General features: G+C 33.4%; 1 protein-coding gene across 3 annotated transcripts in view; it reads right to left on the bottom strand.

Moving 5' to 3' along the window:
• Positions 1-6538: 6538 nt before the first annotated feature.
• ICA69 (islet cell autoantigen 1-like protein) overlaps positions 6539-13678 on the bottom strand; it is a 206569-nt gene continuing 199429 nt past the window's right edge. For 2 of the 3 annotated variants that reach the window (XM_090372975.1, XM_090372976.1), the window contains exon 12: positions 6541-7201. In XM_090372975.1, the coding sequence (XP_090229101.1) occupies positions 7088-7201 (114 nt within the window). In that variant the 3' untranslated portion in view covers positions 6541-7087. Of the gene's footprint in view, positions 7202-13678 lie in introns of all 3 variants that reach the window. The other variant, XM_090372977.1, reaches the window with a different exon arrangement.

The following is a 13678-nucleotide window of genomic DNA, read 5'->3' as shown; positions in this document are numbered from 1 at the left end:
AGCTAATCTCTAATCAAGTCACAAAGGAGTGCTGAAATGTGCATGATGAACTCTAATCACACTACCACTGCATTGAGTGCTCGGCACAAATTAGTGCTGAGCACTTGATGGTGGGAGCATGGGAAGCACCTCTGGTGGAGGCTGCACATGACATAATCACTTCTGTGATGCATGTTTTTGTGACCGATCAGATTTAATCAGTTGAACGTTTTGTAGGTGCAAGCAAGGATGTTCCACATCAAAAGATACCTTGATACCCTTTTCAAGACTATTTCACTGCTGAAGCCATGATCCTAGTAATTGAGCCTTGGTTTTGGAGAGGTCCAAATGTGACAAAATCATTCAATTCTGCCTGAGTGATTAGATGTGACTTTGCAGTATCAAGAGTTGAAAAGTCTGGATCTGTAAACTTGTTCTGGGTTTTGCATCTTACGGAAACTCCTTTTCTAATCCTGAACCAGAGTCAAGTCCCTAAGTTTCTGGTGGCTTTGGTACTGGCATTGTATCACTGTGAGGCCTTAGAGTGGAAGGTATGTTGGGATATTCTATGCTTGGATTTCCCAGAAAAACCAGAAATATTGATCACGCAAAATTAACAATCGTTTATCTGCAAAAGGAATCGATTGATGACTCTAAGCCAGCCTGTTAATATCCTTGCACATGAACCTTTGGAGCCCATACTCTATCTCTGACCTTACATCCAAAATAGAGTTCATAGGTTTTTCTCACAAGTTGTGACAGTGGCTGCCACAGTGATTTTAATACCACTTTTCCACAAATATAGCAAAAGCTATCAAGCTTATTTCGGCAAGAATGTGATATATTTCATGTACGGTTGTTGTGTGCACATAAGAACACAATTAAGAAATTGTAGATTTTTATTTCTAATTTAAACACAGTTCACGATTTACATTCATGCACACAACACTTGTTTACAAACACTAATTCGCTAAAACATTTGTTCACCACTCACTCTCTGAAACACATACACTTTTTGAAATATGAAAATGCTTCTTGGTGCAGAACCCACTCATGTACGTATCGGTAAAGAAATTTCTAGAAGGCTCACAATGTTTCTAGAGAACTCCATCAAAAGTTCTAGAACCTTCCAGAAACATCCCAACCATTTTATTCTGCATGTTACAATGATCTAGAATGTTCCAGAACATTCTTGAATGTTGTAGAAAGCTCCAGAATGCTCTTGAAATCTCCTGAATGTTCTAGGGAAAAAAATAAAAAGATAAAATAGATGGAAAAGATGATTAAACCAACTACAGGTGTTGGTTTTCAGTCATTAACCTATGATATCTGAAAACTAAGGGTGATGAGAACTTATTGCACACATATCTGAGTTTTCAAACATATTTCCTAAGAGAATCTGTCAAAATTATTTCAGGGAGGAAATTGACACCGACCAGTGTAATTAAAATAGAAAAACTTAAACCTCATTTAATATGAAAAAGTATTATGTATGTGGAAGATCAGGGTGCTTCAAATCATGTTTGTCACTTGCTTAGAATGGGCAAAGCCCATTCTAAGCATTCTAATTTTCAACGTGTCTTTGAAACATATCAAAGTTCCAGAAGAATCAGCAACTTCATTTCTATATAGGAAATTTTTTATTGCAATGGGATATCACAAGAATCCCATGTCTTTTGCAGATAAAGGATGCAGAAAAGAATCATATTACGAAAAATATTATTTGTTCTATAGGTGTTTGCCTACAGGTGTTTCCCACTTTTTTTTTTTAAATAGTATGATAAATTGATAACAGTTTACATCACAAATCAGAAAAGCCAATTTTTTAACAATATTTCTGGCAACACGAAACATGGTATGAATAACAGGTATTTATAGCAACCACATGTAAAATAATACATTCATGTTAGTTTCATATAAAACAAGCAATTTGGCCTTTTACCTATGTAAATTTTTATTTTTTCTTCAGTGACACTAGCAAAAATCATTTTTGTTTAGAGCATATGATAAATTTATCATTAACACTAATACAATATTTTTTAGGTTCTTTCCTTTTTATTCCTTTATAAAAAATGACAATAGATGCAGTTCAGTTTTTCCTATAAAAAATATGAAACATAACTCACTGATCTCAGTGCTGTACAGAAAAGTTACAAGTAATAAAATATTTTGCAAGAATGTTTCTACTTTCTGGGAGTTGAATTATTCAAAAGTTGTTAATAAACACATCACTATCTTACTGTAATATGCACTTGAAGTTAAAAAATATATTAATGTATTATAATAATTTTTGTTTCATGAGTCAAGTATCAATTTTAATAATTTTATCATTTTTATATGATCCAGTAAACTGACATCTCTGTTTAATTCTGAGTAAATACCTATGAAATGAAGTATCATTTCTGAGTATCATATGTAATGTGTAATCCTTCATAATCTCTCAGATTACTCAGTTAGTTGCATTAACCATCTAGCAGGCACACAGTGTTTTTACTTCACAAACCAAGTTTTTGAGAGAAAAAAAAAAGGGGGGGGGGGGCAAGAAACCAAAACTCTATGGAAAGGTATCAGAGTTATGACTGTTTTTGACATACATGATGCCATAAAGGATTTCTTTTTTGTTAAACTTTTAACAGAAAAGCTGTTTTTGTTAAAACGGCTAAACTTTTCCAATTAAAATATGATGGAAATAAAAAGTGAATATTCATACTGATATAACTGTAACAGATAAAATAAATTTACAAGTTTTACTGTTCTTGGTGCACAGAATATACAAGCATGCAGCTGGGGTAAAATTTTTCACATATATCAATAATTTATTAACAAAACAAAATACCGCAAGTAATATTTTTGGACTACACCATTCAAAAATTGTTTAATTGACAAAACTGGTTCTTAATTTGCTGCAATCACTTGTTTTAGTGTTTTATAATATTTAATGGCTGTTTTATAAGAATCTTATGAAATTTATAAAAAACTTTTGGAAGTTTTTTTCATACTTAGGTAACATTATTGATTATGTGAGTCTAAGTAGATTAGCTGGAAAAACTCAAGGGATCTGTTTAGGTATGGGATGACTTTTTGATGGTTTTTGGATGTACTAAATAGCAGTGAATGAAAAAAAAGTACAAACAACCTAATCCCAAGCAATGAAAATACTGGTTGACAATGAACACTTGTTATTTTTACTTAATAGTACAGTGCATTGCAAAACAATGGAAGTTCATTTCTTATACTTTAGAGAAAATAAAACACGAGGGAAACAGATAGGGATACACTAAAAATGTTTCATAACACATGATCTATAATGGCATATATAACAGATGAATTTTAATTTCATCCTCACTTCAAGTCAGTAAAATTTTATAAAAGTAAATGAAATGAGTGCTAAGAAGCAGTGTGATGATAAAGAATTATCACAAAAATATCAAATGGGATCAATTTTGTAGTACTAAAATTGTTTTATAACATATGATCAATACAAGTGTATATAACAGATGAATTTTAATTCTTGTCCTCACATCAGGTCAGCAAAATTTTATAAAAGTAACTGGAATAAGTAATAAGAAGCAATGTGATGGCAACAATTTTTACACAAATTAAACCAAAACCTGGAATACCCTTTGAAAATATAGCTCTACCTACTGTGATGCATTTATCCATACAGACAATAATATTACTACTAAAATTAAAATTACAGTTGCTCAGAGCAAAAAATTATTAAACCTGTTACAACCTATATTTTTGTATCCGTTACAAAAATATAGGTTGTAACAGGTTTAATAATAGGAAATATACATATATTAGAATAGATACATGAGCAACTGTAATTTTAATTTTAGGAGACAATAATATTGTCTGTATATTTCCTTAAAAATGTGACTTAATGTTCTTTAAGCAAATAGATAAATATAACAAGACAGTTACAGTAATATGCAAAATTAAACTAGACAGTATGTTGTATTAGTGAAATCTGATGAGGAAAGAAAAATCAAGTATTTTGTGTTTATATTTTATTTCATCATGATAACAGAAATCAACTGTCATTTCTTGTCTAGTACATGAATTTTTTAACATCAGAGGCAAACCAAAGATTATGTCTACATAATTAACATTTAACTTTAGGATTGTTCCTGTTATTAAATAGGTTCAATTACTACACAAGAAATTATAGCTAATTTCGATTATTGTGATAAAATAATATATAATATAGGTTTTAGAGTAATTTATGTTATGTTGTGAGCATGCTTAACCAAGAAATATATTCATGTGCTCAGCTTTGAAACTTGGAGTATACGTGGTCCAGGCAACCTTTCATGTTAGAAGTGGTTGAACAGATCTCATACATTCCAAGTTTAAAAGCTGAAGCATACAAATATTTTTATTTATTATTATCTGCTTAATAATGTTGCATACAATGAAATTCTCAATTATCATCTCTAATTTTCAGCTACAACACAAAAAGGAAATTTTTGAAAATTACTAGGGTGTTTTACACACACTGCATGACCACTAAAGTGCTAAAGCCATTTTTAATTTATGTTCAATGGTTAGGTAATTCTACAAAAGTGGCCATGTACAAAAAATTTGTCAATGTCACTAACTGCCATGCAGAGTAGGTATTGATAGTCAGCATCACTACTGAGAACAATGAACTCTCTCAGACATTGACTGACACACGATTGGAACTGTAGCAGGAAAAACAGCTGACAGAGTTTTAGCAGACTTAATCTTTGTCCCTAATTTTATTTGTTTAAAACTATGGTTAAAATTTTTTTCAATCTCTTCTTCAGATAATAAAAACCAATTCACAACTATTAAGACTTAACTAGGAGCTTTTGAAGAGTTTACATTAACCTTCTAGTGGGGGGGGGGGGCGCACGCGCACACGTACACACACACACACACATGGTGCATGTGTTATTTACTTTTATAACATCATTTGGTTTTTCTAGGATAAACAGCAAGAGGAGCTTAAAATAGTACATCTGAAAATTTATTCTGACACTACATTGAATAATAAAAACAAATAATAACTTTAGCACTAGAAGTCTCATTATCCAAAGTTTTAGCAGACTCGTAACCTTTGTCCCTAATTATTTGTTTAAGACAAATAATTCTGCAAAATTATTTGTTCAATCTTTGGATAATAAAATAAAAAAAAACAATTCACAACTATTAAGCCTGTTAACCAGCTTTTGAAGTTTTTACATTAATCTTATTGTGAGTGCGCGCACACGCAACACAAAAAAGGATGCATGTGTTATTTACTTTTATAACATCATTTGGTTTTTCTGAGATAAATGGCAAGAAGAGCTTAAAATAGTACATCTGAAAATTTATTCTGACACTACATTGAATAATTAAAACAAATAATATCTTTTAGCACTAGAAGTCTCATTATCCAAAACAAATTATGAAACAAAGCTCTATAGAAAGTTAACAAAGGAGTGGGCATGCAACACATTTTGTACACAAACACTGAACCATAAAGAATCAGCTATACTTTTCTAAAAAAAATAATTAATGATGAGAGAATATAGGAGTTAAGTGGCAGAGTGTACTAAGCCTCCTGAACTAGGGTTTGAGATATTTAAACTCAAAGTTCAAAATGTTCTGGAAAAACCAAAGGGTGGTCAAACTAAAAATGCCTGTAGATCTAAAACTACAGTTGATAGAGACTAGTCCATTCCCAAGAGGTAAAGCTTTCTCTGTACTACAGGTTGATCCAGTGAAGCAAAAATTGTTAGTGAACCCTGCCTCTTAATGCATCATAGCATACTAGAGGAATGCTAAAATTCAGACTGTGTCTAATAGATATTTAAATTTGTCTTTTTTTTTTTTTGCAGCCATATGTTTGGCAGCCTGCTAGAGGATTAAGTTACTAACTGAAACACTATCATCTCATGTTTGATAATCAAACCTATTATTTTTTTCCAGAAATTTTTATAGTTCTCTTTAAGCAATATCAAATGTCTTGCAAACTATTTAATATGAATGTTATAAATTTTTCTTATTTAATTCTTAGTTGTGAGATATCTCTATCTTTTACTGTTATAATACTCTGATACATTTACATAAAAAAATCTTGCAAAGGTTTATATTCATTATCTCCCCAAAAAATTTCTATTAAAACCAGCCACTAAAAGAAGTCCTTCAATGAATAATTTCATTTTATATATTTTAAATATAAGTAATGATTTACATAGCCCATTTCAACAATAAGATAAATATAAACACCATGTGGAGACATGCATTAACATCTGATCTAAAATATTGAATAATAAATAATTTTTCATGGAAACATTCTGCAGTAGTTAGTAGTTACTATTTGTAGATAGACTTATTTAAAGATGTTTTTGATCAGCAAATGAAATCTTCTAAGTATAGTGACTTAGATGACAAAACTGAATATATATAAATCTTTCATCTACTGATAACACTGTATATACACAAATATCATTGTTCCAGTGATTAAAAAAAAATTACTGAAACTATTCGGTAATATCAAGAAAATAAGTGACAGTTACTATTTCGCTGCAGGCTTTCATATTTGGTGAGTAGTTCAATAATAAAATAAGAGGAGGCCTTTGTAGAAATCAAGAATACTTGATTATGTATAACCAAATCAATTACTTTCTTCCATAATATTCTTATCAGAGATATAAGCATTTAGTTTACTTACATAAAAAATTCTGCCAGTATTACAAAATATCATTCTCTGTGAACTGAATTCAAATTATAACAATAAATGCAAAATGTTTAAGCAAGTGTTATATAATAGTTTATCTCTCAGCGTAACTAATTAACCTTACCATTACCTGTATATATAAACAGGACCAATTTTTACATTATAAATAAAAATGAAGGAATGTATCATTGACTAGATTAAAATCTGCTCGTGTACTTACAAATAAATGCTTCTGAATTAATTTTGTTATCCAGTAATTTAAACATGGGGAGAAAAGTGAAACAAAAATCAGTGGATGCTTCACCCCACAAATCAGTGATTTAAACTGAGTTGCTTAAATAAAAGCTCTTTAAAAATGCTGACTAGATGCCTTCCACTTTTAGCAGACTAGCGAATGACTATTAATTACAACTGAATTCAGCAGTTTCTATCCTCATCACTATCTCCTTTCCGCTTTCCCACTGCATCTGGATTAGCCAAAGGATCCAAATCAGCAAATAAATTAAACCAAGCTGACATGTCGTTTTTTTCCTGAAACATTAATTTCATTAAATTAATTTTTATTCTTTTTTGCAATTAATAAACTTACTAATTAACCTGTCAGCAGGCACCCAGGGTTTAAACTTAACTAGTTTTCAAATATTTACTGCATGTAAATGGAATGATATGCATGGAGGATTTAACAGCAATAATTGACAGCTGTGGATGCAGTTATCAATTACTGCTTAATGATTAGTTATCAATTAGACCTAATGATTTAGTGGCTTCCAAGAACTCAAAGTTCGCAGTGATGGCAGTACAGTGGTTTTGGTACTTGTCACTCAATTTGGAGAAGGTGTGGGTTTGAATTCCATTAAACTCTGGAGGAATTCTTAAAAGCCTCTTCAATCAGTGGGGTTATTAGCTGAGGGCTCAACAAACACAGTCACTGTGTGAAAATCTGTTTCTTAGGAGTGATGGTAAATAAGAAATTCAGATTGGTAATTATTATTTAACAGGTACTGTGGCCTGTACCTTGCAAGGATGTGCAATTTTGACCAAGGTATAACAGTATGAGAATCTTGTTATGTATGCTAAACTATTGACAGTATTTTTTTTACTAATCAGATCAGTTGGAAGAATCTGACAAAGAATAACAGCCAAAACCATCATATATTGTTTTCATTATGATAGGGTGAAAATCAGTTGTTACCTGGAGAGCATTTCATAATTATTTTCTTATGCAACATTGATATAACAAATTTCATCATTTTTTAAATTGATTTACTTTATCTGTTTAATTGATTTGTAATTAATGTAAAACACAAAAACTGTCATGTTAAGAAATTAAGGCTTTTAATTTTCCCAAAGTTTAATTATCATGGACCATCCAATATCACAGCATGAGATTGAATGATACTGGCTGCTTTGGGAAGTTGACATTACATGAATGCTAACAAACAGGTAAACAGTGGTATTTTATTTTCACCTTATCCTGTTACTTGAGTTTGCGGTGCTATGTTCCATAATAATACTTTTTTTTTTAGTATACCCCATCCCCAGGAGGTGGTTAACTTTTTGCGCTGGTACCTATATGAACAAATCTGCTGAGGCCTGGGTTAGCCAATCTCAGGGAGAGCAAATAGGGTTTTTCCTGAGTTATTCTGGATTTTTTCAGCCTGTACAAACTGCCTGTAAATGCACTCATACAAACAAAGTTTGCATTTTCAAAACATGTTACATAAGAAATGGCACACTACTGATTGAGTAGTTGTTCACAGAACAAATTCTCATAAAGAAGTCATTTGGTTGCTAAAATTCAGGCTTTTTTTTTCAGAGAATACTACTCATTATTCATTTAATAATGAATAATATTCAATTCTGTATTAAGACTTCTGCTTCTAGGGTATGGATTGAGAGAGAGAGAGAGAGAGAGTTCTGATCTAATGTATTATGAGTAATATATAAACATTATTTTCTCTTTTCAAGTTCTACATTAACTTTTGGCAAAGCAATTATTAATGTATCAAGATAAGAGTTTGTCTGTTGGTCATTAAGGCCAAAAATTGCATATTAAATCTGAAACTCTCATTTTATTATTTATAGTATTCTCCTTGATGATAACTTTCCTGTAAAATACCAAATGTAAACAAACTGAATCTGCCTTGAATAAATGAGTCAAGAACATCCTGACCCACACTGCTTGTGAACAATATTCAAAAAATTTCTAATTGGTTGTGGAAGTTAAGCAGTTTACAAAGGCCACTGTCAGTCAAAATGCATTTATAGTTCATTATAGATTTGATTTCCCACTGTACATTAAGTTTATCTGGTTATCTAATTTGGGTTTTATGTTTGAATGTTTAAATATTGGGGGTATATGTCTGAATTCTCATACTGCTGCTCAGTAATAAGGGTAAGTCACTTTCTGAATAACATCCTGACCCACACTGCTTGTGAACAATATTCAAAAAATTTCTAATTGGTTGTGGAAGTTAAGCAGTTTACAAAGGCCACTGTCAGTCAAAATGCATTTATAGTTCATTATAGATTTGATTTCCCACTGTACATTAAGTTTATCTGGTTATCTAATTTGGGTTTTATGTTTGAATGTTTAAATATTGGGGGTATATGTCTGAATTCTCATACTGCTGCTCAGTAATAAGGGTAAGTCACTTTCTGAATAACATCCTGACCCACACTGCTTGTGAACAATATTCAAAAAATTTCTAATTGGTTGTGGAAGTTAAGCAGTTTACAAAGGCCACTGTCAGTCAAAATGCATTTATAGTTCATTATAGATTTGATTTCCCACTGTACATTAAGTTTATCTGGTTATCTAATTTGGGTTTTATGTTTGAATGTTTAAATATTGGGGGTATATGTCTGAATTCTCATACTGCTGCTCAGTAATAAGGGTAAGTCACTTTCTGAATAACATCCTGACCCACACTGCTTGTGAACAATATTCAAAAAATTTCTAATTGGTTGTGGAAGTTAAGCAGTTTACAAAGGCCACTGTCAGTCAAAATGCATTTATAGTTCATTATAGATTTGATTTCCCACTGTACATTAAGTTTATCTGGTTATCTAATTTGGGTTTTATGTTTGAATGTTTAAATATTGGGGGTATATGTCTGAATTCTCATACTGCTGCTCAGTAATAAGGGTAAGTCACTTTCTGAATAACATCCTGACCCACACTGCTTGTGAACAATATTCAAAAAATTTCTAATTGGTTGTGGAAGTTAAGCAGTTTACAAAGGCCACTGTCAGTCAAAATGCATTTATAGTTCATTATAGATTTGATTTCCCACTGTACATTAAGTTTATCTGGTTATCTAATTTGGGTTTTATGTTTGAATGTTTAAATATTGGGGGTATATGTCTGAATTCTCATACTGCTGCTCAGTAATAAGGGTAAGTCACTTTCTGAATAATTGTGAGGATATTTCTTCCTAGAAATATCTTCACAGTATTCTTCACAGTTATTCTTCACAGTTATTCTGAAAAACTGTGAAGATATTTGTGAGTAGTACAAAAAGGAAACACGATGATCAATCTTTGACAATCAGCTTTATTAGGACAATGTATACTATAGTGCATGGTAGGGTAATTCTAGTGTTTTAATTGCGGTAAATAAGTATCTCGAAAGTTTGAATCATGTAGGTTGCATTAATTAGATGATTTTATTATCTATTATAATTAACTTATAACTTTACAAATGAGATAGCATAGCATAATACACATAACATAAACTTCGAAGAGTAATACACATAATGCAAACTTCATAGATTAATATGTATTATTGCTGCATAATTGGTGAATGGAATAACATGCTATTATTGCATTTAAGTATATTAGCTTAGTGCAGTAATCTCAATTATAATGAATTTAAATGGAAATTATGCCTCAGACTAGACCAGCTAAGCAACAGGCTCAAAGTAGTGGGAGTGCTGTGGCTCGGGGTAGAACAGAAGGGGAAAATTCCCCTATGAATCAGCCTAACGAAATGTGCTACTTGTGCAATGTTTGTGGACTTTCTGGAACAGGATATGATACAGCCAAGGGGTATACCTTTTTCTAGATTCGGTGCAGAGAGTGTGAAGAAATTCTGATGGGCATTTATGAGACCTTGAAGAGTAGAGTAGAGTAGGGTAGGGTAGGGTGGTACCCTCAAAGGAATTAAAATGGGGGAGCCAGTTAAGCTCTTAGCTGCCCAACTCACAGCAGCAATCCCCAAGGAATGTGCTGGTCCCAGAGGGAGCAGTTATTATTGGTTGTTGTTATTTGGTTTTTAGGAGCATTAGCAACTAAGGCCATATTGCTCGGGGGATATGTGTTGGTCATTCCCTGACCTTTCCGCATCCTCCGTATTTGGTGGTGATGGGCTCGAACCCCAGTCTAATCAAGAAGCGTGTGCTATACACTGCTGCTCCTTCCCACCTGGCTATGGAGGCGCCCAGTTATTATCGGTGACTCTATTGTTGGGGAAATGGGAATATTATGCAAGAAGAAGAATAGGTGGAAAAGGATATGTAGATGACAATGTAATCTTTTATCTTTTAAGGGCACGAAAGGTGACACTATTGTACACATTGGTACTAATAATATTAAGAGTAGGAGATCTGCAGATTACTTAACAAGTACAGAGCATTTTGAGAAAGTCATGAGTTAGGGTTAAATTTAGCAATGTGGCATTAAGGGCAAGTTGCCACTATGGATAAAGGGATGGCTGAGTGGGAAAAGACAGAGAATGGTAATGGACATTGCTCTTTGTGGAGAAATGTCATCAGTGGAGTCACCCCCAGGGTTCAGTGTTGGGCCCATTGTTGTTTTCTATATTTATGAATGATACTGATGAAGGCATATCAGGCTTAATGTAAAAGTTTTCATATGATAGAATGGTTGGCAAGATGGTTAATGACAGCACTGACAATATGCTACTGCAACAGGATCTAGAAAAGTTATGCAGATGGGCTGAGAAATGGCAATTGAAGTTTAACATTGATAAATGCAAAGTACTGCATATGGGTAGCAGAAACCCCAGGGTAATGAACCAACTCTCACTACACTCAGATTTGTGAAAAATGAAAAAGACCTGGGGATAATTGTGCAGTTGTATATGAAGTTTGAGAAATGCAGAGAGGCTGCTAGGACAGCTCATGGGGCTTTGTCAATGATATACAAGAATTTTACTAGCATGGGTAAGGTGATTATCCCAATGTATAAGGCAATGGTGAGGCCATATCTTGAGTACTGCATACAGCACAGGTGCCTCCATAGCCAGGTGGGCAGGAGCAGCAGTGTGTAGCACACGCTTCTTGATTGGACTGGGGTTCGAGCCCGTGACCACCAAATAAAAAAATAATAATAATAATAAATAGTATACAGCACTCAAGATGGAAGCCTCATTTTTGGAAGGATGCGGAGTTTCTGGAACAAGTACAGAGAACAATGAGATTGGTGAGGGGAACAAAGGGGTGCTCTTACCAAGAAAGGCTTCAGAAAAATGTGTGGAAGTTTGCCTTTAGCCAGTGGGTGGTTGATTGCTGGAACAAGCTTTCATCTATTGTTGATTGTTTGATTGATTTTGGTTTTCATGGCGCAAAGGCGACTAAGGCCATAAGTCCAGAATCTGTTGTTGCGGAAGTTGACAGCTTCAATAAGTTCAAGGAAGAACTAGACAAACTATTGGATGGAATGAACAGGTGAAATAGGAGTTTTTTTTTTTTTTTTTTTTTGCTGATGCTGATATAAGCTAGCTTTCTTGCATTATTTGGCACTGCTAATGCTAATTTGAAAGTTTCTGCAATTCTGCCCAGAAACAATAGCAGAAAGTATATCACGCATGGGCTCATTACTGCAATGGGCTGTGTGATATAATCAGCTGCAATACTGACATTGCAAAAAATATGTTTGAGTTAATTATATAATTAAGATGCTGGTTTTAATCCAATTTAAGAGTTGGCACTTATCCCATTCAGTTGATCCCATTCAATTCAAAATGATCATACAATTTTAGCTTGGACTGATTTTTTTAATGTTACCGAGCATGTCATTTTTTGAGTTCTGCCAGTATTGCAGCCTACATGCAATATGATGATAGTCTTGTCAATCAATTCGGCCTTGGAGAGAGATTGTACAAGGCTCAAGAGAATTTCTCAGTGTGGTCTGTAGAACAGACTGCTTTTACAGGGATGGGATACACTTAAATATAAAGGGTGCAAGAATATTTGGTGATGCTACCAACACAGTATTAGGTATGAAAAACTGCTGTTTTCATACCTAATACTGTGTTGGTATTAGGTATGAAAACAGCAGTTTTCCAACCTACTACCAACACAGTAGTAGGTTGGAAAACTGCTAGCTTGGAGGTTGGGGGAAGATACAGACTAATAGACTAACCACAGCTACAGACAGCAGGGTAAGTCATTTTTGCACTGCTATTGGAACATGCAACAGCCCAGAAAGCAAGGTACCAGGGATTCTAAGGCTTGCTGTGGATCATCATAAAACATGGAAAGACATGGACAGTGGTTGGATAACTAAGAGTAAGAACAGATGCAAGTATACTTGCACATGCACCAATGTTAGGAGCATAGTAACTAAATCTGAAGTGCTGGTGAAGTCATCAAATTGGGACATTGTGTGCTATCAGAGACAGTGTCATTCAGATATAAGGGTTGCAGAATTTGAATATGCAAGAAGGATAACAGCCAGACAGGATAGGGGGGGGGATAAGTTTGCTCTCAGTTAAGAAGTACATAAAATATAAGGGAGTACATACAATTGACATGGGTGGCCATGAGCAATGCTGTGTCAGTTTGGTGTAACATAAGCATCTGGGAAAGCAAAAATGAGAGGAGTGTTATAGGCCTAATGATTCTGATGAGTGCAAGGAAGAACTATACAGAGAAACAGAGTGGCCCAGTAAATCAAAATGTCTAATAATGGAAGATTTTAACTTTCCAGATATTGACTGGAAATCGTGCATTGGTCACTTGCACACTAGAAAGCCTTCTGTGG

This window comes from Mastigoproctus giganteus, chromosome 4, assembly GCF_048544385.1.
Source record: "Mastigoproctus giganteus isolate SK-2022 chromosome 4, ASM4854438v1, whole genome shotgun sequence".
Classification (NCBI taxonomy): domain Eukaryota; kingdom Metazoa; phylum Arthropoda; class Arachnida; order Uropygi; family Thelyphonidae; genus Mastigoproctus; species Mastigoproctus giganteus.
The sequence above is the reverse complement of the archived record's forward strand: the minus strand, read 5'-3'. Positions and strand labels throughout refer to the sequence as shown.